Below are 27,031 nucleotides of genomic sequence, written 5' to 3'. Positions count from 1 at the left end.
CCTGCCACCTCCAGCAAGTTACTGCTCCAACACACAGGAAACATACATTTCTGCTGCAATAGCGGGAAGGGGGTGCATGGGCAATGATAACTTTTATCCAAAGGCATCTTGTTAAAGCCACACCATTTCTGGCTATTCCCACACAATTTTGTAAGAATTCAAGATCATCATTTTAAACAACAATTACTGCTCCATCCTACAGAGAGATCAAAAGATATAAATTAGATGATGATAGACAGGAAACTGAGGGCCTGGTTCTTCCTCTAGTTTTAGAAAAGTGGTACTGGACATCCATCTTGGGAGATACTAGTATGCAGTGACTTTTCTACATATTACTCCTCTGTTTGCCAAACATTTATGTACTACACCGTCCAAAAGATGCCTATGCCTCCAGGGTTCTCCCGCTGAGGAGCAGGCAGCTGCCTGCGCTTGACCCTCAGCCCCTTCCTTCCTATCCCCAAACCTGCAAAACAGTCCCCCTTTTCTTGTTTCCTCACTTCCCATGAATCAGCTGCCTGCCACCACTGGAGGAGACCCTCAGCCACCACTGGTCTCCTCTACTCTCTGCCCTCATTTTCCCCCAGCTTTTCTTTTTCATTGCTTAGCAGATCTGCTGCCAATTTTTGATAGGCATCTTCAGGCCTTTGGAAGTGCTCAGAGGTCACTGGTTGCCCCAACATCCATTCTCCCTTTTTTCCCATTGTAATAGAACCCCAATGCTTAGCCAAGTACATGACCATTTCCCAGCTTCCCTTGCAACCAGGCGAGGACAAGTGACAGAGTGTGGCCAATAAGCTGTAAGCAGAAACAGTGAGTGCATTTTCTAGGAAATATCCTTACAGGAAAGGAGCAGGCCTCTTCTTCTCCTGCCTTTCTTCCTGCTTTCTGAAACATGGATGTGATGGCTAGAACTGCAGCAGCCATACTGTACTGAGGCAAAAGTCACATACTCAGGGTGGTGGAACAGCAAAAGAAGGAACCTGAATCCTTGACACTATGAAGCTGCTGGAATGCTGACCTCTAGACTTCTTTTTTTTGCGAGAGAAATACACTTCCATCTTGTTTAATCCTCTATCATTTTTGGTTTTCAGTCACTTGGAGTTAAACAGGGCAAGAAGCCTGAGATTTTGCTAGAATGTTTAAAGAAATAGGTTATAAACACACAGTGCTAGTCATTTCGAAAAGCTACATAGAGACTAAAAAATATCATAAAAAAGAGCTTAGCAAAATCCATAAAATGGCAAATGTATGTATAAAGATTTACTGTTCAAAAAACTTAGGTCCCATCACCTTCTGAGATACCATCTTCCATAAAATGATTTTTGGGTCACTGAGAGAAAATATAGGGGCAGAGGATAAACCACATTTACTCCTTATTCTACTTGACATCTCCATGGCACTTGTTCTCTCAGACTTTGGTAGCACACCGCACTCTCCTTCATTGGCCTCCTACCCTGTCTCCTCTCCTCCATCAGATAACTCCAACCAAACGCAGGCACTTCCCAGGGTCAGTCGTCAGCTCTTTGCCTTTCTTGCTTGTCAGAAGCAGAAGCCCAGAATTCAGTGTTCACCAATCAAGAGGAACCAATTTTATTTTTGCCACACACATAACACAACAACAAAAACAGTGTTGCAACCACCTGCTTCTAATGTTGTAAGATGAACTTGGTCTCTCAAAACTCAAAACTCCCTGTTGAAGAGGGCAGACAGAGCCCATGCCCTTTGACCTCAATATCCCACTGAAATCAATGTCAATGGGTACAGTACGTAATAAAACCATGGCCTTAGACGAAATATTAGGGGACAGAGATCATCAGTGGATGAGATTTCAACAAATTTCTGGATGACAAAGTAGACTGAAGAGCTAAGATGGATGGAATAAAACAGAAGAAAAAAAAAAAATGCAGCCAAGAGATTATATAGAAGAAAGGCTCCAGGCAAAGTAGGAGCCCTCTGCCCTCTGAAACCCTGGAGCTCTGGACTGAGGTCTGACATATAAGATGGTGGATGAGATTTAGGGGGCTCTGCTCCCCACCCACTCAACCTAAAATGAAGCCTATCAGGCAACAGACCCCATCTAAGCACACAGAGGTCAGGCCAATTCCCATTCAGGACACAGGTGGGCCAAGACACTGCTGTGTGTCTCTCCCATTCTCTCCATGTCTGAATGGGGTTGTCCTACCCACCTTCATCCTGTCTCTCTTCCACAACTGTACTTGAAGGGGCAAGAGATGACAGACAGATACTAACCCTTTCATGTATAGTCGCCAGACCCAATGAGGAGACTGCTGGATATCAAACTGCATGCAAACCATGAGCCACACACAATGACTAGTGACTGAACGGAGCTTTGTGCTGCCTGCTTTGGGAGGAAATGATTGAGTTCTGCAAGCCAGAAGAGAAGACTGGATCAAGCAAGCACACCCTGCAAACCCTCCCCAGTTAATGTTTTCCTGGGAAGACATACATGGATTAATATACACTTCATAGACTGCACATGATCCTCAACATGACGTTTTCAGTCAGTGTTTATAGAGAGAAAAAAATGTGTTTTAACGTCCCGAAGATCCAGTCAGCATTTTAACAGAAAAATGCATTGGGGAAATTTTTTAGTTACATTTCAAACAACACTGGGAGAACATCAGAATCATTACACATTTTGAATAGTACATTAAATTTCAAAAGAGATGTGTGATCTCCAAAGGTACTGATATTTTGAGAGTCATATTGACAATACATGCCTTGTGAAGATCCGATGAGAAGCTTCCTTTTATTTTACTTTTTCTGGCCGTGCTGCACAGCTTGCGGGATCTTAGTTCCCTGACCAGGGATTGAACCTCGGCCCTCAGCAGTGAGAACGTGAAGTCCTAACCACTGGACTGCCAGGGAATTCCCGAGAAGCTTCCTTTTGAAAAAATGTCCTGACATATATCATATAGCACCATACAAAGAAAAATTTAATGTAACCACCAAGAGTATAACAAAGCTTCATTCTGCAGTTTTTCCATCCTAAAGCATGGTCCACCATGGTCCATAGGAAGATGAAAGCCTGCCAGCTCAGGAAGATCTACAGCAGCACCAAAACAAAGATAACTTGATTGCCGAGTCTGACAATTCACCTCATGTGAACCATCATTAGGGTGACCTATAACGTATCCTCCGAACTGAGACACTTGAGGGCAAAAGGGCATCTCTTTTTCCCTCAAGTGTGTCACCCTATTCATTGCCCAACTCATCCACACCCATCAATAATGACTGTCTCAACCCTTCCCTTCGTTGGTGAGTAATACAGTTCATTAAAGCAGCAGTTCTTGAATTTTTTCATCTTAGGACTTCTTTACACTTAATTATTGAGAACTTCAATAGCTGTTTATGTAGTTTATATCTATCAATACTTGCCAATATTAGAAATTAAAACTGAGGTTTCTAAAATACAAGAATACATAAATATGGCAGTTCCTCAAAAAATTAAACATTGAAGTACTTATGACCCAGCAATTCCACTTCAGGATATATTGCCCAAGAATTGAAAGCAGAGACTCCAACAGATATTTGTAGACCCATGTTTATAGCAGCATATTCACAATTTGGGTTGTTTGCAGTTTGGGGCTACTACAAAGAACACTGCTTTTAATCTTCTAGAACTTGTCTTTTAGTGAACATATGTACAGATTTCTATTGGGTAATCATCTAGGAGTGGAACTACCAGATTGTAAGGTTTGTATATATTTAGCTTTAGAAAATATTGCCGGGACTTCCCTGGTGGCGCACTGGTTAAGAATTCGCCTGCCAATGCAGGGGACACAGGTTTGAGCCCTGGTCTGGGAAGATCCCACATGCCGTGTAGCAACTAAGCCCGTGCGCCACAACTACTGAGCCCATGTGCCACAACTACTGAAGCCTGTGTGCCTAGAGCCTGTGCTCTGCAACAAGAGAAGCCACCGCAATGAGAAGTCCATGCACCGCAATGAAGAGTAGCCCCCACTCGACACAACTAGAGAAAGCCCACACACAGCAACGAAGACCCAATGCAGCCAAAACTTAATTAATTAATTTTAAAAAATAGTTTTAAAAAAAAGAAAGTAAAGAAAATATTGCCAATTTTCCAGAGTGATTATACCAATTTATACTCCCACAAACAGTATATAAAAGTTCCCTTTGCCCCACACACTTGTCAAACCTTAGTATTTTCAGTCTTCTTAATTTTAGCCATTCTGGTGGGTGTGTAGTGGTATCTTATTGTGAGTTTTGCTTTGATTTTCCTGATGACTAATGACATTGGATATATTTACTGACCATCTGAAGTACCCATTTTTCTACTGAGTTTCCTTTTTTAAATTCATTTTGTAGGAATTATTTATAGATTCTGCATATGAGTCCTCTGTCAGATATATTTTTTATAAATATCTTCTCATTATTTGTGGCCTTCCTTTTCACTCTCTTAATAGCACAGTAAATAGAATTTCTTAATTTTAATGTAGCTCGAATTGTCAATTGTTTCCTTTATAGTTAGTGCTTTTTCATAGGGACTTAACATCACTATACCATTATGTCACATCTGAAAAGTTAACAATTCCTTTATATTAAATATCCAATATTTGAATTTACCCAATAATTTCATTTTTCTCTTTACAGCAGTTTCATTGAATCAGGATCCAAATAAGGTCCAGAAATCATTAATCTGTCTTAAGTCTTCTAATTTGTAGGTTTTATCCTCCATATATCTATATCTATTGCTTCCCCCTTCTCTCTTTTTTTTTTTTTTTTTTTTAAGTGGGGGAGGTGGGTCTCCTTGCCATTTATTTTCTAAAGCAACCAGGTCATTTGTCCAGTGCTGTTTCTCATCGTTCCTCGAATCTCCTGTAAACTAGCAGTTAGAACTAGAGTCTTGAAGAGTTTGGGGTATGATTTTTTTGACAAGATTCCTCCATCAGTAGTATTGTACATATACTTCCATCAGGAAATACACAATAACTGGTTGCCTGTGATAGTAGTAACATTGATGGTTATTGTCTCTTTTCAATTAATCCAATAGAGTGTGAAAATATTAATATTCTATCACTCCTTTTCCAATTATTCTATAAAGAGAAACTTCTAATCAACTATTTGGTTACTCGAAGGTACAGTTCATACAAGAAAGGCATAATGCCTCAGAACAACCCCACTCTAAGCCCTATTGTTCAGATGAGAAAACTTAAGCACATTAGTGGTAGAGTCAAGTTATAAACCAAGCAGTCCAACTTGAGAATTTGTGCTTGTAACCACTAGGCCAAAATGCCTCTCCTAAAATCAAGAAACGAGTGAATACTCAGTATTCCTTTCTGGGGAGAGACCACAAGGTCAAATACTCTCATGCAGTTACGGTGACTACAAATTTACTGCAGAAGAAAATATGTTATTTGTAACAAAAGCTTAAATAATGTACATCCTTTTTGAGTTGGTAGTTCTAAACATAGAACTTATCTAAGGATATGCATGTGCAGAAAGTTGTGTGTGTGTGTGTGTCTGTGTGTGTGTGTGTTAAATCGAAGGTATTTCCTATAGTTTGCTTACAACAGCAAAAAACTTAAAACAACTTAAATGCCTGATTGGTTCAATAAGTTAAGGTACAGCCTCAACAAAATGACACAAAGCCACTAAAAATGATAACGGGTCAAAATGTTTAAAGACCTGAACTATATTTAGGGCATATTCTGTTAAAAGTGAGTTACAATAGTACACATAGTACAGGAATGTGCAGTGTGTATAAAAACAAATATTAACAGTGGTTATCTCTGAGTAGCAGGATTACGGTGATTTCTTTTTCGTGCTTTTACAATAATAATCTTTTCTTTTCACCTATGCCTTTCAAAATTAAAAAAAAAAGTTTGAAATACTGTTTGAAAAGAACCTTTATGAACCTTAATGATGTGGGAAAAAGTTCCTGACAGCATAAAAAGGCAAGCTATCATCTAGGAGCTCTATGATGTCATATCTTATATTTAAGTCTTTTTTTTTTCCCCCAACAGATTTTTTTTTTTAATTTTTTATTTATTTATTTTTTGGCTGCGTTGGGTCTTCGTTGCTGTGTGCAGACTTTCTCTAGTTGCGGCAAGTGGGAGCTACTCTTCGTTGCGGTGCATGGGCTTCTCATTGTGATGGCTTCTCTTGTTGTGGAGCATGGGCTCTAGGCACACGGGCTTCAGTAGTTGTGGCATGCAGGCTCAGTAGTTGTGGCTCACGGGCTTAGGTACTCCACAGCATGTGGGATCTTCCCGGACCAGGGCTCGAAGCCACGTCCCCTGCATTGGCAGGCAGATTCCTAACCACTGCGCCACCAGGGAAGTCCCTATATTTAAGTCTTTAAGCCATTTTGAGTTTATTCGTGTGTATGGTGCGAGGGAGTGTTCTAATTTCACTGATTTACATGTAGCTGTCCAGGTTTCCCAACACTACTTGAAGAGACTGTCTTTTCTCCATTGTATATTCTTGCCTCTTTTGTTGAAGATTAATTGACTGTAGGTGCGTGGGTTTATTTGTGGGCTCTCTATTATGTTTCACTGATCTATATATGTTTTTGTGCCAATACCACACTGTTTTGGTTATGGTAGCTTTGTAGTATTGTCTGAAGTCTGGGAGGGTTATGCCTACAACTTTGTTCTTTTTTTCCAGGATTGCTTTGGCAATTCTGGGTCCTTTACGGTTCCATACAAATTTTAGGATTATTCTGTTCTACTTCTGTGAAAACATCATGGGATCACTCCCTCTTGAGAGAGCACCGGAATCACAACTAACTGCTGAACAATCAATGACAAGAAGACACTGGAACTCACCATAAAAGATACCCCACATCCAAAGACAAAGAAGAAGTCACAATGAGATGGTAGGAGGGGTGCAATCACAATAAAATCAAATCCTATAACTGCTGGGTGGGTGATTCACAAACTGGAGAACACTTATACCACAGAAGTCCACCCACTGGAGTGAAGGTTCTGAGCCCCACGTCAGGCTACCCAACCTGGGGGTCCGGCAACAGGAGGAGGAATTCCTAGAGAATCAGACTTTGAAAGCTAGTGGGATTTGACTGCAGGACTTCAACAGGACTGGGGTAAACAGAGACTCCACTCTTGGAGGGCACACACAAAGTAGTGTGTGCACTGGAACCCAGGGGAAGGAGCAGTGACCCCATAGGAGACAGAACCAGACCTGCCTCCTAGTATTGGAGGGTCTCCTGCAGAGGCGGGGGGTGGCTGTGGCTCACCATGGGGACAAGGACACTGGAAGAAGTTCTGCGAAGTACTCCTTCACGGGGGCCCTCCCAGTAGCCCCACCAAAGAGCCAGGTAGGCTCCACTGTTGGATCACCTCAGGCCAAACAACCATCAGCAGACAAGCAGATTAAAGTTTTACTGAGCTCTGCCCACCAGAGCAACACCCAGCTCTACTCACCACCAGTCCCTCCCATCAGGAAGCCTGCACAATCCTCTTAGTTAGCCTCATCCACCAGAGAGCAGACAACAGAAGCAAGAAGAACTACAATTCTGCAGCCTGTGGAAGGAAAACCATAGTCACAGAAAGACAGACAAAATGAAAATGCAGAGGACTTTGTACCAGATGAAGGAACAAGATAAACCCCCAGAAAAACAACTAAATGAAGCGGAGATAGGCAACCTTCCAGAAAAAGAATTCGGAATAATGACAGTGAAGATGATCCAGGACCTTGGAAAAAGAATGGAAGCAAAGATTGAGAAGATGCAAGAAATGTTTAACAAAGACCTAGAAGAATTAAAGAACAAACACAGAGACAGCAGAAGCAAGAAGAACTACAATCCTGCAGACTGTGAAACAAAAACCACATTCACAGAAAGATAGACAAGATGAAAAGGCAGAGGGCTATGTACCAGATTAAAGAACAAGATAAAACCCCAGAAAAACAACTAAATGAAGTGGAGATAGGCAACCTTCCAGAAAAAGAATTCAGAATAATGATAGTGAAGATGATCCAGGACCTCGGAATAAGAATGGAGGCAAAGATCGAGAAGATGCAAGAAATGTTTAACAAAGACCTAGAAGAATTAAAGAACAAACAAACAGAGATGAACAATACAATAACTGAAATGAAAGCTACACTAGAAGGAATCAATAGCAGAATAACTGAGGCAGAAGAACAGATAAGTGACCTGGAAGACAAAATGGTGGAACTCACTGCTGCGGAACAGAATAAAGAAAAAAAGAATGAAAAGAAATGAAGACAGCCTAAGAGACCTCTGGGACAACATTAAACGCAACAACATTCGCATTATAGGGGTCCCAGAAGGAGAGGAGAGAGAGAAAGGACCGGAGAAAATATTTGAAGAGATTATAGTCGAAAACTTCCCTAACATGGGAAAGGACACAGCCACCCAAGTCCAGGAAGTGCAGCGAGTCCCATACAGGATAAACCCAAGGAGAAACACGCCAAGACACATAGTAATCAAATTGGCAAAAATTAAAGACACAGAAAAATTGTTAAAAGCAGCAAGCGAAAAACGACAAATAACATACAAGGGAACTCCCATAAAGTTAACAGCTGATTTCTCAGCAGAAACTCTACAAGCCACAAGGGAGTGGCATGATATACTTAAAGTGATGAAAGGGAAGAACCTACAACCAAGATTACTCTACCCAGCAAGGATCTCATTCAGATTTGACAGAGAAATCAAAAGCTTTACAGAGGGCTTCACTGGTGGCGCAGTGGTTGAGAATCTGCCTGCCAATGCAGGGGACACGGGTTTGAGCCCTGGTCTGGGAAGATCCCACATGCCGCGGAGTGACTAGGCCCGTGAGCCACAACTACTGAGCCTGCGCGTCTGGAGCCTGTGCTCCGCAACAAGAGAGGCCGCGATAGTGAGAGGCCCGTGCACCGCGATGAAGAGTGGCCCCCACTTGCCGCAACTGGAGAAAGCCCTCGCACAGAAGCGAAGACCCAACACAGCCATAAATAAATAAATAAACCCAAAAGTTAAAAAAAAAAAAAAAAAGCTTTACAGAGAAGCAAAAGCTAAGAGAAGTCAGCACCACCAAACCAGCTCTACAACAAATGCTAAAGGAACTTCTCTAAGTGGGAAACACAACAGAAGAAAAGGACCTACAAATACAAACCCAAAACAATTAAGAAAATGGTCATAGGAAAATACATATCGATAATTACCTTAAACGTGAATGGATTAAATGCTCTAACCAAAAGACACAGGATTGCTGAATGGATACAAAAACAAGACCCATATATATGTTATCTACAAGAGACCCACTTCAGACCTAGGGACACATACAGACTGAAAGTGAGGGAATGGAAAAAGATATTCCATGCAAATGGAAATCAAAAGGAAGCTAGAGTAGCAATACTCATATGAGATAAAATAGACTTTAAAATAAAGAATGTTACAAGAGACAAGGAAACACACTACATAATGATCAAGGGATCAATCCAAAAAGAAGATATAACAATTATAAATATATATGCACCCAACATAGGAGCACCTCAATAAATAAGGCAACTGCTAACAGCTATAAAAGAGGAAATCAACAGTAACACAGTAATAGTGGGGGACTTTAACACCTCACTTACACCAATGGACAGGTCATACAGACAGAAAAATAATAAGAAAACACAAGCTTTAAATGACACAATAGGGCTTCCCTGGTGGTGCAGTGGTTAAGAATCCACCTGCCAATGCAGGCAACACGGGTTCAAGGCCTTTTCCAGGAAGATCCCACATGCCACGGAGCAACTAAGCCCGTGTGCCACAAATACTGAGCCTGTGCTCTAGAGCCTGAGAGCCACAACTACTGAGCCACGTGCCACAATTACTGAAGCCCACACACCTAGAGCCCATGCTCTGCAACAAGAGAAGCCACCACAATGAGAAGCCCACGCACCACAACGAAGAGTAGCCCCCCTCGCCACAACTAGAGAAAGCTCGCACGCAGCAACAAAGACCCAATGCAGCCAAAAATAAATAAAATAAAATAAAAATAAATAAAATTAATTACACAATAGACCAGATAAATTTATTTGATATTTATAGGACATTCCATCCAAAAACAGCAGATTACACTTTCTTCTCAAGTGCACACAGAACATTCTCCAGGATAGATCACATCTAGGGTCACAAATCAAGCCTCGGTACATTTAAGAAAACTGAAATCATATCAAGCATCTTTTCTGACCACAACGCTATGAGATTAGAAACCAATTACAGGGAAAACAACGTAAAAAACACAAACACATGGAGGCTAAACAATACGTTACTAAATAACCAAGAAATCACCGAAGAAATCAAAGAGCAAATCAAAAAATACCTACAGACAAATTACAATGAAAACACGATGATCCATAACCTATGGGATGCAGCAAAAGCAGTTCTAAGAGGGAAGTTTATAGCAAAACAAGCCTACCTCAAGAAATAAAAAAAATCTCAAATAAACAATCTAACCTTACACCTAAAGGAACTAGAGAAAGAAGAACAAACAAAACCCAAAGTTAGTAGAAGGAAAGAAATCATAAAGATCACAGCAGAAATAAATGAAATAGAAACAGAGAAAACAATAGGAAAGATCAATAAAACTAAAAGCTGGTTCTTTGAGTAGATAAACAAAATTGATAAACCTTTAGCCAGACTCATCAAGAAAAAGAGGGAGAGGACTCAAATCAATAAAATTAGAAATGAAAAAGGAAAAGTTACAACAGACACCACAGAAATAAAAGCATCCTAAGAGACTACTACAAGCAACTCTATGCCAATAGAATGGACAACCTGGAAGAAATGGACAAATTCTTAGAAAGGTATAACCTGCCAAGACTCAACCAGGAAGAAACAGAAAATGTGAACAGACCAATCACAAGTAATGAAATTGAAACTGTGATTAAAAATCTTCCAACAAACAGAAGTCCAGGACCAGATGGCTTCACAGGTGAATTCTACCACACATTCAGAGAAGAGCTAACACCCATCCTTCTCAAACTCTTCCAAAAAATTGCAGAGGAAGGAACACTCCCAAACTCATTCTATGAAGCCACTATCACCCTGATACCAAAACCAGACAAATATACTACAGAAAAAGGAAATTACAGACCAATATCACTGATGAATCCAGATGCAAAAATCCTCAACAAACTACTAGCAAACAGAATCCAACAACACATTAAAAGGATCATACATCATGATCAAGAGGGATTTATCCCAGGGATGCAAGGATTCTTCAATATACACAAATCAATGCGATACACCATATTAACAAATTGAAAAAAAACGATATGGTCATCTCAATACATGCAGAAAAAGCTTTTGACAAAATTCAACACCCATTTATGATAAAAACTCTCCAGAAAGTGGGCATAGAGGGAACCTACCTCAACATAGGCCATATACAACATACCCACAGCAAACATCATTCTCAATGGTGAAAAACTGAAAGCATTTCCTCTAAGATCAGGAACAAGACAAGGATGTCCACTCTCACCACTATTATTCAACATAATTTTGGAAGTCCTAGCCACAGCAATCAGAGAAGAAAAAGGAAAAAAAGGAATACAAATTGGAAAAGAAGAAGTAAAACTGTCACTGTTTGCAGATGACATGATACTATACATAGAGAATCCCAAAGATGCTACCAGAAGACTACTAGAGTTAATCAATGAATCTGGTAAAGTTGCAGGATACAAAATTAATGCACAGAAATCTCTTGCATTCCTATACACTAACAACGAAAGATCAGAAATAGAAATTAAGGAAACAATCCCAGTCACCATTTCAACCAAAAGAATAAAATACCTAGGAAAAAACCTACCTAAGGAGTTAAAAGACCAGTTCTCAGAAAACTGTAAGACGCTGATGAAAGAAATCAAAGATGACACAAACCGATGGAGAGATATACCATGTTCTTGGATTGGAAGAATCAATATGGTGAAAATGACTATACTACCCAAAGCAACCTACAGATTCAATGCAATCCCTATCAAATTACCAGTGGCATTTTTTTACAGAAGTAGAACAAAAAATCTTAAAAGTTGTATGGAGACACAAAAGACCCCAAATAGCCAAAGCGGTCTTGAGGAAAAAAATACGGAGTTGGAGAAATCAGACTCCCTGACTTCAAACTATACTACAAAGCTACAGTAATCAAGACAATATGGTACTGGCACAAAAACAGAAACATAGATCAATGGAACAGGATAGAAAGCCCAGAGATAAACCCACGCACCTATGGTCAACTAATCTATGACAAAGGAGGCAAGGATATACAATGGAGAAAAGACAGTCTCTTCAATAAGTGGTGCTGGGAAAACTGGACAGCTACATGTAAAAGAATGAAATTAGAACACTCCCTAACACCATACACAAAAATAAACTCAAAATGGTTTAAAGACCTAAATGTAAGACTGGACACTATAAAACTCTTGGAGGAAAACATAGGAAGAACACTCTTTGACATAAATCACAGCAAGATCTTTTTTGATCCACTTCCTAGAGTAATGGAAATAAAAACGAAAATAAACAAATGGGACCTAATGAAACTGAAAAGCTTTGGCAAAGCAAAGGAAACTACAAACAAGATGAAAATACAACCCTCAGAATGGGAGAAAATATTTGCAAATGAATCAACGGACAAAGGATTAATCTCTGAAATATATAAACAGCTCATACAGCTCAATATTAAATAAACAACCCAATCAAAAAATGGGCAGAAGACCTAAATAGACATCTCTCCAAAGAACACATACAGATGGCCAACAGGCACATGAAAAGATGCTCAGCATCGCTAATTATTAGAGAAACGCAAATCAAAACTACAATGAGGTATCACCTCACACCAGTCAGAATGGCCATCATCAAAAAGTCTAAAAATAATAAATGCTGGAGAGGGTATGGAGAAAAGGGAACCCTCCTACACTGTTGGTGGGAATGTAAACTGGTGCAGCCACTATGGAAAACAGTATAGAGGTTCCTTAAAAAACTAAAAACACAGTTACCATATTATCCAGCAATCCCACTCCTGGGCATATATCTGTAAAAGACAAACACTCTAACTCGAAAAGATACATGCACCCCAATGTTCACTGCAGCACTATTTACAATAGCCAAGACGTGGAAGCAACCTAAATGTCCGTTGACAGATGAATGGATAAAGAAGATGTGGTATGTATATACAATGGAATATTAATCAGCCATAAAAAAGAATGAAGTAATGCCATTTTCAACAACATGGATGGACCGAGAGATTATCATACTAAGTGAAATAAGTCAGAAAAAGAAAGACAAATATCGTATGATATCACTTATATGTGGAATCTAAAAAAATAATATAAATAATATAAATGAACTTATTTACAAAGCAGAAACTGACTCACAGACACAGAAAACAAACTTATGGTTACCAAAGGGGAAGGGAGGAGAGGAGGGATAAATTAGGAGTTTGGGATTAACAGATACACAATACCATATATAAAATAAACAACAAGGACCTACTGTATAGCACAGGGAACTCTATTTCATATTTTCTAATAACCTATAATGGAAAAGAATGTAAAAAACAATACATAGGGACTTCCCTGGTGGCGCAGTGGTTAAGAATCCGCCTGCCAATGCAGGGGACACGGGTTCGAGCCCTGGTCCGGGAAGATCCCACATGCCGCGGAGCAACTAAGCCCGTGTGCCACAACTACTGAGCCTCCGCTCTAGAGCCCACAAGCCACTACTACTGAGCCCGTGCGCTACAGCTACTGAAGCCCGTGTACCTAGAGCCCGTGCTCCACAAAAAGAGAAGCCACCGCAATTGGAAGCCCACGCACCGCAACAAAGAGTAGCCCCTGCTCGTCACAACTAGAGAAAGCCTGCATGCAGCAACAAAGACCCAACGTAGCCAAATAATAAATAAATTAATTTAAAAAAAAGAAAACAGTATAGATATATGAATCACTTTGCTGTATACCTGAAACTAACAGAACATTGCAAATCAACTATATTTCAATTAAAAAAAAAAAAAAGGCAAGCTATCAGACCATGCATGGTAGCATTACAGCCACATAGCAATATGCACAGGAGGGATATGCATTTGAACAATGGTTGTTTCTCTGAATGATGGGATTGTAGGTGGATTTCATTCTCATTTGCACACATTCCTGTGATTTCTACAATACATACATGCCTGATGAAGTATTGAAATGGGGAAGATCTAAAATGGATTTTGAGAAAATAGGACTTAAATAGGTAGAGGTGGAAAGAGGGGTGACAGAAAATGAGCACATTTCCTAGGGTTGGAAATAGCAAGAGCCAAGATCCATGTCACAGAGGCTCCAAGCAGGAAAAGGGGCTGGTTAAGAAACAAGGCCATAAAGGACCAAATTTAAGAGATCTGAAACAGGGGCCATAAAAATTTTTTTCCCTTCTGTAACTTATAGGGTAGTTTCAGAACTGTACAAAGAAAAGTCAGGTGGACGAGAAGGGGCTGAGAACAAATCCTGAAGGGAGGGAGCTCAATTAGAAGGATTTACAACAGTTCAGGCATCAAGTCCTGAACTATCTGAAATACGCCAGAGCAATAGATAAGGAATCCAGGTGCTATCTGATGAGAACCTGTGACCTGGACTGGATGAGGGAGCAGAGACACAGGGACTAATGGACTTCAAGCTGGAGCAGAGCACATGGGAGGAGGAAGGTCAACGTCTAAAACGAGAAAAGTCAAGTTTGAGACAAACTAAGTTTGTGTTGACTGAGGGACGTATACCTAGGAACTTCCTGCAGATCACCGAAACCACAGGACTAGCAGGACACAGAGTGTGGGGACAAGGCTCTGAGAGTCGTCCACTGAGGGATCCAGGTCAGTGACAGATATCCTCTCAACATCTCACCCAAGAGCAGAGAATGTTGCCAGTAAATCCCAGGTCTCAAGGGCTCTTTCAAAAACGCAGCAAAGTCTTCACAGAGAAGCCCCAGGCTGGCCCTGTGGTGACTCTAATATAAAAGAGTTGCTGCCAAAGGGCAACAAATCCAAAGGACAGTTCAGGTCCTTTCGCACCAGCAGCAGGTGCTCGTGAGCACCCTGGCAGGGGTGTGCTGCTGCTGGGGAGGAGAACCAGGGAGGCAGCAAGGAGGCGTTCACAGTGCACACTCTGCACCTTTCAAATTCTGAACCACGCACGCACTGTCTAGTCAAAATAACATAAAGTTTAACTTTCTTTAAAAGGTCACTCAACTGAGCGGGCCCTATGCCATCCCCACTGATGAGGCAAACAGCCCAAGAACAAAGATCATGGACTGGCAGGGCGAGCTGCCTAATGGGGACCAGGCCGGCCCTGGTTGGCGCCACACCACTGCCGCAACCAAGCAACCACTGCGTGGCAAGGCCTGGAAGGCAGGAACTTAGCCCAACCCCAGGAACAAATCTGTGTTCTTCCAAGGAAAGCCTGGCAAAATTAACAGTCAAGAGTCTCTTTTCCAAACCAGAGGCAGTCTGTAAGTGAAAGCTGTGCTCTGTCACCCCCAGCAGCCTCCAGCACCAGTCAGGAAGGCTGGGGAGGCTGTCACAGCACAGGGAGCAGGTTAAGAAGCTGTGTGCAAGAGAGTTACTCAGCAAGCTCTCTGCAAAACTAACGAATTCAATACTCTTCACCTGTGTGGATCCCAGGAAAGACAGCAGAGTGCACAAATCAGAAATAGTGATGCACATTTTTTTCAAACAGTTTAAAGGGTGATTATTTGCACTGTGAAATTAGTTAGGAGAGTCATTTCAAAAGTTTCCCCGATGCATTCAAAATTATATGATTTCTTGAAATCAGTGGAGAAAGAATGGATTATTTGGAGCCAAAATTGATATAAAATCCTGGACCCTTTCCTCATGAGCGCAGACACCAGCCCTCCCTCAGAGCTACTGAGACTGTATACAGCAGACCTTGGATTCAGTGAATGTTCTAAAGAGAAAATGTGTTAAATACTGAATGACTGATCATCGCTAGAACAAACAGTTCTAATACTTAGAGCCATCAACCAGAAAGCATTTATTCCGAGCAGCCTCACATGCATCTCAGAGTGAGGAACCGACACCTTGCTGGGAGTTTCTTTCAAGGATACCTGAGTGGCTGCTCCCACGGATGGATTTAAAATATATAAATCACCACTTTTCCAATGACCAGGAAAACCAGACCTAGTCAACTTTTTCTACCAAAAAAAAGTTTTCTCAGATTGTCAACATTCACATATATATATATATATATATATATATATATATATATATATATATGCACACTCACACACACGTGTGTGTGTATATACATATATATTTGACATTTTGAAAGATTTTGCTATTTTTCTGATTTTGTAGCCACATAAGAAAGATAGGTGATATTTGGGTTTCTTTTTTTTTTAATCAAAGTCAATCAATGCAGAAGCGTTTAAAGTCTGTAAATTAAGTTTGTATCCTACAAGGCAACATTATGCAACATAATGAGTAAAAAGGAATCAGTAGACCTTCATACTATTAACCACTCTGCACCTAAAGAGCTGTGTGACCTTGAGCAAGTAACAAACACTCTGGGCTTCGGGCATCCTCTGCAACCCCTAAAATCCCTTCTAGTTCTAACATCTGATGAGAGCAATTTAATATTTTTTTAAAATGTTAAATGCTAATGAAATATAAATTTACGCAAACATAAAACATTTTAAACAAAATTAGCTTTTTGAAAAAACTAATTTTAAGTAGTCATAAATTGGAAAGTGAGTTTTTTTTTTTTTTTTTTTTGGAAAGTGAGTTTTTAAAATAAAATTATACTGTTTGATCAACATAAATAAGCAACTTAAAATACTGGGTTATAGGACAAATCAATCTTTCCTCTTCTCTTCCTATTTAAGTCTGGGAGCCATAGTCAAGGTTTACTGATTTTTCAATACCCAAATTATTTCTCAGTGTAAAAAAAGCTTTAAAGCATAAAGCATTTCTCCTACATCTGAAGTAGTCACAGCTCTGAAAATAAGATTTTATTATTTCAGTAGTTCACTCTTAAAGTCTATCAGAAAACCACGTTTAATTATTCATCACAGTTCTAAAATATGCTATGAAGGGAAGACAATTGCATGCAGCAATGTTCCTTCTACAGCTAAAGTCTGACTGTGATTGAGCACTGAAAAATTCAGTAAGAAAATGAACTGAAAAGACGGGTCATAGAAGGCCAAGCTTTGTCTATAAAACTTTCTTTAAAAGGTGATAAATAGGAAAAGACTACTCTAAACACTTATAACTTGAAGATTTAATAATCTTCCAAGAGTAGAAGGTGAATATTACAGGGCTTTTTCCTATAAAACTATATTTCAACGAGAAACAACAATAGCTAACACATTATCACAATGCGACAATTCCTGTTCCACATATGTAACGTGCATACTCATTTAATCCACATGAATATCCTCTGAAGCATATGCTACTTTTTATCACCCTCGTTTTAGAGATGGACAAGCTGAGGCTTTCATACAAGTGATTTGCTCAAAGTTACACAGCTGGTAAGTGGCAGAGTACAGGCTCAAGATAGATCTAGCTGACTCTTAAATCCCTGCTCTTAAAACCATCAGTCTTCAGTTAAAATTTAAACTCACCTTTCTAAATGATGTCTCTATTTCCTCTCTATACTGCTTTCATTGACCTAGAAAAGAAGCCTTGAAATGAGTAAAGCTCTAGTTTAAATAGCACTCCAGCATCTAAGTACAGCAGAAAACCCCAGAACCTTCATTCTAACCTCCAAAACAAAGTCTCCTGAAATGCCAACCCCATCATAAATTTTAAGATGCCAATCTTTGGGCCCACATTTCATTCTTGTCTTTCCTAAGCTCCACTGGAAAAACATGGATCAGTGAGAGGAAGACCACTTCCAAAGCTTAAATTCCAAGTTTCTTAGTTTGGTAACAATACTGTGCTTTGGGAATTTAAAATTATACGCACGGTTCCCAGAGGAAAACGTTTCCTTTATTAGCAATTGGCTTTGACAATTCCATTCTAGGATGCTAAATATAACAAAATACCTTCTGACTTTTATAATAAACACATTCCCCAGATTATTTTGAAACGACTGTCTGCTTATTTATAAGACACTTTGCCACAAGTTAAGCAACTGAAACATTTTTTTAAATCTTTCAAATTTGTTCCAGTTCTTTTAATGAATTGACCTAATACTGTTTTCTGAATTCTTCTACTATGAAATAAGAAAGTTCCCATTTCACCATTTATTTCCCTAAAAAGATATCCTTGTTTTATTATTTCTAATTTTCTTAAATTTTAACCCAAGAATATCAGCAAAGCCAGAATCATGGAAGTTTGAAATCCCATGCATGGTAATCAGAAATATTGAGCAATGGAGCAACTGTCTTGTTCTGGGCTAATGGACTACATTAGGCTTTTAACAGGAGGCAAGTAGGTGCTGTGTTTGTGGAGCAACAAGCACTTAGTGAACCTCAAAGCCCCAGGCATTCTGTCATCATATAAGCAGTTTAAGTGCAGTTGTAAAAAGTTAAGGTACCTTTAGCTGGATAGTTCCTCATATCCTCCCTACCTACAGCAGGGGATGGGAAAGTACTTAAGAATCAACTGGCACTTTTGTCTGGGAGATGGATCCAAGTAGTTAGGTGGGGAGGGTAGAAACTTTGTTTCACCTCGTAACCTCATGGTTTTTGGGTATGTGGCTTTGCTTGTTTTTACCACTAAGTAAGTCTAATTATTACAAATAGCTTTTCAAAAGTACAACCCACTAGGTATCATGCCTTCTTTTTTTCTACCTCTTCTCACACCTTCTAAAACCACAAAGTCCCATTAACATCAAGTCTGATCTCTCACCCTTAAACAGGGCTACACAGCCTCCAAATATCTGTAAACTCCCCAACAGGCATATGCAGTGTGGCAACAGAGCTCTTCCAGGCCCAGCTAGGGTATTTAATGGGAAGATTAGAAACTTCAAAGTACCTTGTCTCTGTAAGCGACTCCTAAACTTGCACCCAAGCCCTAAATTTTCTCCAAAACATACTGTAAAAATCAGTATGGAGAGTTCTCCTTGGGTGATCCACTATCATAACCAACAAAATTGTTTAAAATCCCATTATCTTTCACCCAAAACATTCCTTCCAGTATAACTGCTGTTGACACCCTGCCACCTAATCTTGTGCTTTCTTCCTTTCTGATATCTCCCTAATGTTCCTTTCCTCCAGTTACCAAAAACGGAAAGCTACATAAATGGGTGCTGTGGGCCTAGTGTAGAGCAACAGGGATTGGTGGGAACAGCTGTTCTTCAGTTCCAGCCAAATGTTAATCAGGTGGGAATGTGATGGCAGATCTTCCAATGATCCAAAATAGGCAATAAATTCAGATTGTTGGGAGAAATATTCTGGTTTTTAAAGCAACACAGGGACCAAAGAAAACAACTGCAGGTCACCTGTTGGCAACCCGCGAGTCAACCAGTCTGTTTCATTCTGGTCCATGTTCCCTCAATACAGTCTACACATCACTGTCAGATCAATTTACCAAATAACACTGCTCCTGACCACTGCTAACTCCAGGCTCGAAATACTACCACTAAGTTTATGCTGTCATTCAACGTCCACAGTAACATAATGACTCCTCACCTTCCTCAACTCCCTTACACAAACCTTTCACTTCAACCAAGTAAGTCTACTGCCCTCATCCCTCAACCCCAACCAGCTACGTCCCTGCCAAGATGGCCTCTGTTCTACCCTCCTCCTCTACCCCATCAACGCCCACATCTGAAGCAGGAAACAAGCCCATCTTTGGGGAGTATACCTTCCAACACCTGCTGACTGCATGAATTAAGAGACTTCTCTGCTTAAAGCCAACAGATTTAACTTTCGAGAAGGGGTTTAAATCTCCTAACAGGCAAATCACATGGCCTTGTCTTGTTACACCTCCACCCCCAGATAACATTTTAAAGAAGATCAGAGAGGCTAAGTCACGCTCAGAGGAGTCTTTCCGGGGTCTCGACGTCTTCACACCCAGGAAGGCCTCGGGGAGATGGATTGGCGTAGGACCCCGCAACCAGCCCTGCGAGGGCTGCGGACGTGCGCAACCCCCCGCGCTCTCCTTCCTGCGCCCCGGAGATACCACCCCCAACTGGACCCCAGAGCCATGTCCCCGGGACCCCGACCAGCTGAACCCTGCCGCGAGCTCCGCGGGGCCCAGCACCCGAGGACCCTTCCCGCCGACCAGGCCCGGGGCCGCCGACGGCCGCGCAGAAGAGTCAGATGGCAAGACGACCCCTCTGCGCGCGCCCCCGCACGGACCTCCGGGGGACTCCGCTGCCCCGGCCTCGCCCACCCGATGCTGCCGCTACCTTGTCCTCGGGCGGTGCGTCCAGCTCGCGGGCCATCCTCTGCCTTAGCTCCGTCATACTGGAAACACCAGCGCTTCGTCGCTGCGGCCGAGTGGCGCAGCCGCCGGGGCCGGCAGCTCAGCGCGGGCGCGCGCGGACTCTGCTCGGCCAGCCCCGCGTCGCCTAAGCAGCGCGCAGCTTCGCAGCGGCTCCTGGCCCCACCGCAGCCCGGCCGCCAGCCCTGGAACTTGGCCCCGCCCGGTGCAGCCACCGCCCTTTCACCCGGGCAGAGCGCGACCAGCCTCCTCCAGCCCAGGCCCACCAGCTCCTTCTCTCGGGAGTGCCCCGAGCGAGCGCGCACGCGCACCGCGGCCATCACAGCCCCGGAGATACACCAATGGCGCGAATCCGTCAGGGAGGCGGGGCGGGGGGCGGGGCAAGCGGAGAGGAGTGGAGAGGCGTGCATTGGATAGCAGAATGAGAGGGCTGGAAAAGGCGTGCGTTTCTGAGGGAGACTAGTCAATGGGAGCTCGGGAACTGGAGCCCCGGGTCTTAGAGATAACAGATTGCTGGGGGCCATGGGCTGCAGCCCCGAGGCTCCAGCCGGCCTACTGCTTGCTGCCTTCGGCTTCTTGTCTTCAATAGCCAGGGATCTTCCCTCTCACTGATAAGCAGACGCTTGTTAGGCCCTGAGCGGAAAGGCCTGGGGAACCCACCTGTGTAAAAGGAGGAGATTACGTGATAAGGAAGTGAAAGCCAAACTTAAGTCTGCGTTGCTTTGCCAAGTTATCTTCTATTTAGTGAGCGTTAATTATGTGCTGGGCACTGAACTATGTAATCTCTTTAATGTATGTCATTTTATCTGTACAACGCTTGGAAGTGGATATGATTTTCATTTTGCAGCTAGGGTCTTCCACGGTTATTCAGCTTTCTTTTCTCTCTTCTGGACTATTGAAGGATATTTTTTGGACGGGAATGCTGCCTGCTTTGTTCACAGCCGGATCTCCTATGTACCTGACGCATCCCAAGTACCTATTTAATAGATTTAAAGTTTCTCCTGAAAGAAAATGATTTAACCAAGGTCTCACGGCTAGAAAGTGCCCACTGAGAATACGAACACAGATCTGTTACCAACGCCCTCTTTAACATACTCCTGGCCTTCCTAAATTCATTGTTAATATCTGTGTTGCTCAGCATTGCCTTCAGCAGTTCCTGTTCGCTGCCTTTAAGTGATGTAAGACAAGTATAAAATGGGGCCCCTTCCCTAAGCATATTGTAATTTAACAAGGAGAGAAATTTGCACACATAGGAGTTGCAATTTTGTGTTAGCAATTTTGACCTGAACTGTGAGATTTGGGGAAAGTAGTGAGAATTCTGAAAAGGGTGTTATATTTTCTTGATTTCTATAAAAGTATATTCCCAAGTGCCTATAACACTGCTTCAAAGTGACAGTAAAATAGGTATGGAGGAACACTTAACTCAGGGTATGCTTTGTTCCCTATTAACGCACAAATACTTGGTTTTTTTAGAGAAACAGACCACTCCCTTCAGGCCATAATTTATTTAGAGAAATCTGTGCTCTTTTGTTTTATTTTGTCTTTTGTTTTAATCTTATTTATAAAAGTAAATAACATGGGACTTCCCTGGTAGTCCAGTGGGTAAGACTCCAGCTCCCAATGCAGGGGACCTGGGTTCGATCCCTGGTGGGGAACTAGGTCCCGCGTGCATGCCGCAACTAAGAAGTCCGCACGCCGCAACTATGAGCCTGCATGCCGCAATGAAGATCCCGCATGCCTGCAACTAAGACCCGGCGCAGCCAAAATAAATAAATAAATATTCTTTAAAAAGTAAAAAATAAATTATTTTTAAAAAGTAAATAACATGCTGATGGTAATTTTAAAACTCTTAATCTGTTGGAGACTGTGTGACCACCATTTTGACTAATATCAGTGATCACCTCTTGAACTAAAGACCAGACACTTCTTGGGTAAATTAAGCAAGGTTTATTATCTAAAGGATCTAGAAGGATGTCAACACAAAGACAGTCACAAGGTCATCCTTTAAGACAGGTGGAAGTGTTAGTAACCAGATTCTCACCTTTACGGAACATAATTGTGAAAGGTCACATCCGAGTAAGCATCACATCAGTCCTCCTAGAACCTCAGCTGTTTGCTTTGAAACACAGCCTAACTGGAGAACCAGTGCACGTAGATCAGAGTTTCAGAACGCACAGTATAATTACTAAGGTAGATAACTCCCTACAGTTTGGCCCGAACAAACTTCTTATCTGTCATACTCAGCCCTCCCAAGCTAATGGAGCTCAGACCAGGTACAATTCTGAAGTCAGTACTGTGGTAAACAGGGATCAGGTATTCAGACCTCTGGAAGTCACGTTAACAGGTCTTTAGGCAAGCTTTAGAGCCTTTCCCTCAACTGTAGGAAGAAATTAAAAGTAAAAAAATTCCCTCACCTCCAGCCCAAAGAAGAATTTTGTTCCTTTACATTACGTTACACCTCCTCCTCTACCCCTGATTTTTCCCTTCAATAGAAATACCTCATAATAATAGAATACTTCATAATAGCTCTTTCCTCTAGGGTCATTTCTTCCAGGCTTGTGACATATCTTGTATATGGTGATTCTTTTCATTGCACTCCTTCTATTGCACTCCTACCATTATTTTTAGATTAGTATAGGTAACTAGCATGAGATTTTTAGTCCCCCAGAGTGTGCAGGCTGACTGCAGGCTCAGCATAAGTGGGCAGGTATTGCTATAATTATTATCATTCTATAATAAAAACACCTCCCACCATCTTGATAATTTGAAAACTGCATTGGGACAAGTGACAAGAAAATTCTTCAGTTCCCTGAATAGTGTTTTTCCTCTCTTAGAGGGGAAGAACTGTCAATCAATGAATTATTTAAACAATACATTAAAAAAAAAAATTGTCCATAAACAAAAACAGACTTGATCTGCTCTTTTTCTTGTCCTTCATATTGCCTTTCTAGATCTTATCTTGACAAGTGTTCTCAGAAAGCTAAAACTTCTTATTCAGTTTAATGAGATGACATGCAAAATGGAATTGAGAATGGGCTAGGCAGAACTGCCTAACATCTTAAAGTTTCAAAAATGCAAATCCTGCATTCCCACAAACTTGTGGACCTATTAGATTATTAGACAGTCCATCTAAACTATAATTTCAGTCTTTTCTCTGACAAAGCATAGGTCTTACTTTTTCAAACCAATAGTCTATATGGAGGTGCAGGTGGCTTTAAGCATAAATATTCATCAATTGATCACACATGCTGAAACAGTACTTTTCAGTCCTAATTATTTATTAGAATTACCTGGGGAGCTTCTAAAAATGCCAATGGAGGGCCTATCCTAGACCAACTAAATAAGAATCTCTAGAGATGGAACCCAGAGGAAATAGGCTTGTTTCTTTCGGTTTGTTAAGCTCCCCAGATGAGTCTAATGTGCAGCCAGGAATGAGACTCAGTTTAATACGTAATATCATCTTGTAAAGAAATTTGCCAGAAATTATATTAAATAGTTCACAGCATTTTTCTCTCCCAGCATGCATTAACATTTTCTGACCAACAATACATGTTTGATGAAGAAATTGTGGGAAATGCAGAAAAGCATAACGAAAAGTATTAAGATCATTTGTGGTAGCATCAGCCATAGATAATTACTGTTAATATCCATATTATTGCCTTTTTATTCTATTTTCTGTGCACTTACACTCAGATATAATAATTTTAGAAAATTGGGATACTATTGTTTATACTGTTTCATAACCCGACTTTTTAACATCAAATGCCATTTGAGAATGGTACTTGAAAGGCTTTATAGTATTCCATCTTACAGATTTACCATAATTTACTTAACAAAGACCATATTGTTAGACCTCAAGATTATTTCCAATTTCAGGGGAATTGTTAATAATTCTATAAGAAACATTCTTAAACATCCCTCATCTTGGTAAGTAACTCTGATTACTTCTTTGGGAAAAAAAAAAATCCTATAGATTGAATTTCTGTGTCAAAGACTAAATAAAAAATTCCAAGGATTTTCATACACATTTCCAAATTCCCACTGGAAAAATTATACCAATTTATACTCTCATCTTCAAGTCATGACAGTGCCCACTTCCTTATATCCTTCCTAAGAAATGGGTGTTAACACAAGTTTTATTAATTTAGTAGATTAAAATTTTATCTCACTTTAATTTATGTTTCTTTGCTTATTAATATGCTAACCATTTTTCATACATTTACTAAGACTGGACCTTAGGCACTAGAAGCCAGGGACCTCTGGATTTTGTTTAGATACATAAAGTGCCTTTTTATTCAGTTTGAATTGGGTTCTCTGTTGTGGAAACAAAGTATATTAACCAACACAAGTTTTTAGGCACACTGAAGTTTTAAAACTTATGTAGTCATTCCTTATGTTTTATGGGTGTTTTTCCTTTTATGTTTAGAAGCCCACAGCAAGATCTCTTAAATATTTACCAAAATATTTTTCCATTTCTTATTGGGTTTACATTTATTTGAATTTTAATTATTTAATCTATCGGGAAATTATTTCAGTAAACAGTTATTAGGAAGAGTCTATAGCTTTACTTTTTCCTAGAAGTTTAACGAATTGTTTGGTCATAATTTAATTCATTCTTTCTCTCACTGATTGAAATAGCTCCTTTACTAGTTGTTAAAGTAATCCTCTTAAAACAGAAATTGGGGACTTCCCTGGTGGCCCAGTGGTTAAGACTCCACCTGCCAATGCAGGGGACACGGGTTCGATCCCTGGCCCGGGAAGATCCCACATGCCGCGGAGCAACTAAGTCCGCGTGCCACAACGACTGAGCCTGCATGCCACAACTACTGCAGCCTGCGCGCCTAGAGCCTGTGCTCCACAACAAGAGAAGCCACTGCGATGAGAAGCCCGCGCACTGCAATGAAGAGTAGCCCCCACTGTCCGCAACTAGAGAAAGCCCGTGAGCAGCAACAAAGACCCAATACAGCCATTAATTAATTAATTAATTAATTAATTTTAAAAAAACCAGAAATTGTCTCATGCCAAAGACCTTCTTTTGAAAACTTTCCTTTTCACTTATAGAGGGCTTGTAAAGGGCTATAAGACCTCAGCCCTGCCTCTCTTTGCAACCTCACCTTGCACCACTCTCCCCATTGTTCAGTGTGTTCCGGACACATCAATCTTTGAGTCCTATTGTACGTCAATTACATCTCAATAAAACTGGGGAAAAATACTTATAAAAAAAGCTTTGAATTTTAAAACAAACTACTACCTGAACACTTTCTAAGCATGCTGTCCTTTTTAAACATGTTATTCTTTAAGCGTAGAATACTTTCTCCCACTCTCCAAACAGCTAGTTTCCCTGGTAAACTGCTACCTCCACAGAAGGCCTTCCCTGACCACAGGTCATAGCCATTCTTAAGTCATGGGTGGAGTTTAATTGCCATTTAAAATACCTTCAAATCACACTTCGATTTGGCATTAAACCAAAATGTTATTATGTAAGCAGAAAGCACAGAAACAGAGTAGTAGAGTATACATTCGTTATTAGTGAAGCAAATGTTTCTCACTGGAGGAATGAATACATTCCACATTTTGCAAAGGAACTGATACACTAAAAGGACCTGGAGGGACTTCCCTGGTGGTGCAGTGGTTAAGAATCTGCCAATGCAGGGGACATAGGTTCGAGCCCTGGTCTGGGAAGATCCCACATGCCGCAGAGCAACTAAGCCCATGTGCCACAACTACTGAGCCTGTGCGTCACAACTACTGAAGCCCGCACGCCTAGAGCCCATGCTCTGCAACAAGAGAAGCCACTGCAATGAGAAGCCTGAGCACCGCAATGAAGAGTAGCCCAGCTCACCACAACTAGAGAAAGCCCATGCGCAGCAACGAAGACCCAACGCAGCCATAAATAAATGAATAAATAAATATTTTTTAAAATAAATAAATAAAAAATAAAAGGACCTGGAAAGGAAAATACCTACAAATAGATGAAACCGTTGTGTTTTGATATAAAGATGTATGCAAAAGGATAATTGATCCTACATAGAGGATGTTAGTGCTAGTATCAAAATTTACGAATGGGTGGCAGAGACTTGGAAGAAATTCCAGAGACAATAGAGGAGCACTCTTAAGAATGCTGCATCATCCACACCCTTGACGGCAGAGTATGATATATGGAAAAACAGCAGTATCAGTAACTGAGTGAGAAACTGCATGTGAAGATATATTACAAGTGCTCTAACCAATATATATATAGTGTGTACATATTATGCACGTGAGTGATATATGATACAAATTTTTTTTTTTTTTTTAATGTGATGATCCATTTATTTATTTATTTATGGCTGTGTTGTGTCTTCGTTTCTGTGCGAGGGCTTTCTCTAGTTACGGCAATTGGGGGCCACTCTTCATCGCGGTGCGCGGACCTCTCACGTTGCGGAGCACAAGCTCCAGACGCGCAGGCTCAGCTGCTCCGTGGCATGTGGGATCTTCCCAGACCAGGGCTCGAACCCGTGTCCCCTGCATTGGCAGGCAGATTCTCAACCACTGCGCCACCAGGGAAGCCCATATACAAATGTTTTTAAAAGTCTAAAAGTTCTTTTGATAATTACAAAATCGACATTCTAAATGATAAATCATATGATAGTTTGATATTTTATTTTCTTGTGCTACAT

The 27,031-nt window shown here is 40.9% G+C and overlaps 1 protein-coding gene across 1 annotated transcript in view; it reads right to left on the bottom strand.

The window, feature by feature from the left end:
- The window catches only part of CDS2 (CDP-diacylglycerol synthase 2), a 62,727-nt gene extending 42,038 nt beyond the window's left edge, over window positions 1-20,689 (bottom strand). The window contains exon 1 of the mRNA XM_061208767.1: window positions 20,338-20,689. Within this exon, the coding sequence (XP_061064750.1) occupies window positions 20,338-20,394 (57 nt within the window). The 5' untranslated portion in view covers window positions 20,395-20,689. The remainder of the gene's footprint in view (window positions 1-20,337) is intronic.
- Between the last annotated feature and the right edge of the window lie 6,342 nt (window positions 20,690-27,031).

This window comes from Eubalaena glacialis, chromosome 13, assembly GCF_028564815.1.
Source record: "Eubalaena glacialis isolate mEubGla1 chromosome 13, mEubGla1.1.hap2.+ XY, whole genome shotgun sequence".
NCBI classification, from domain to species: Eukaryota; Metazoa; Chordata; class Mammalia; order Artiodactyla; family Balaenidae; genus Eubalaena; species Eubalaena glacialis.
This window is presented reverse-complemented; position numbering and strand designations above follow the sequence as displayed.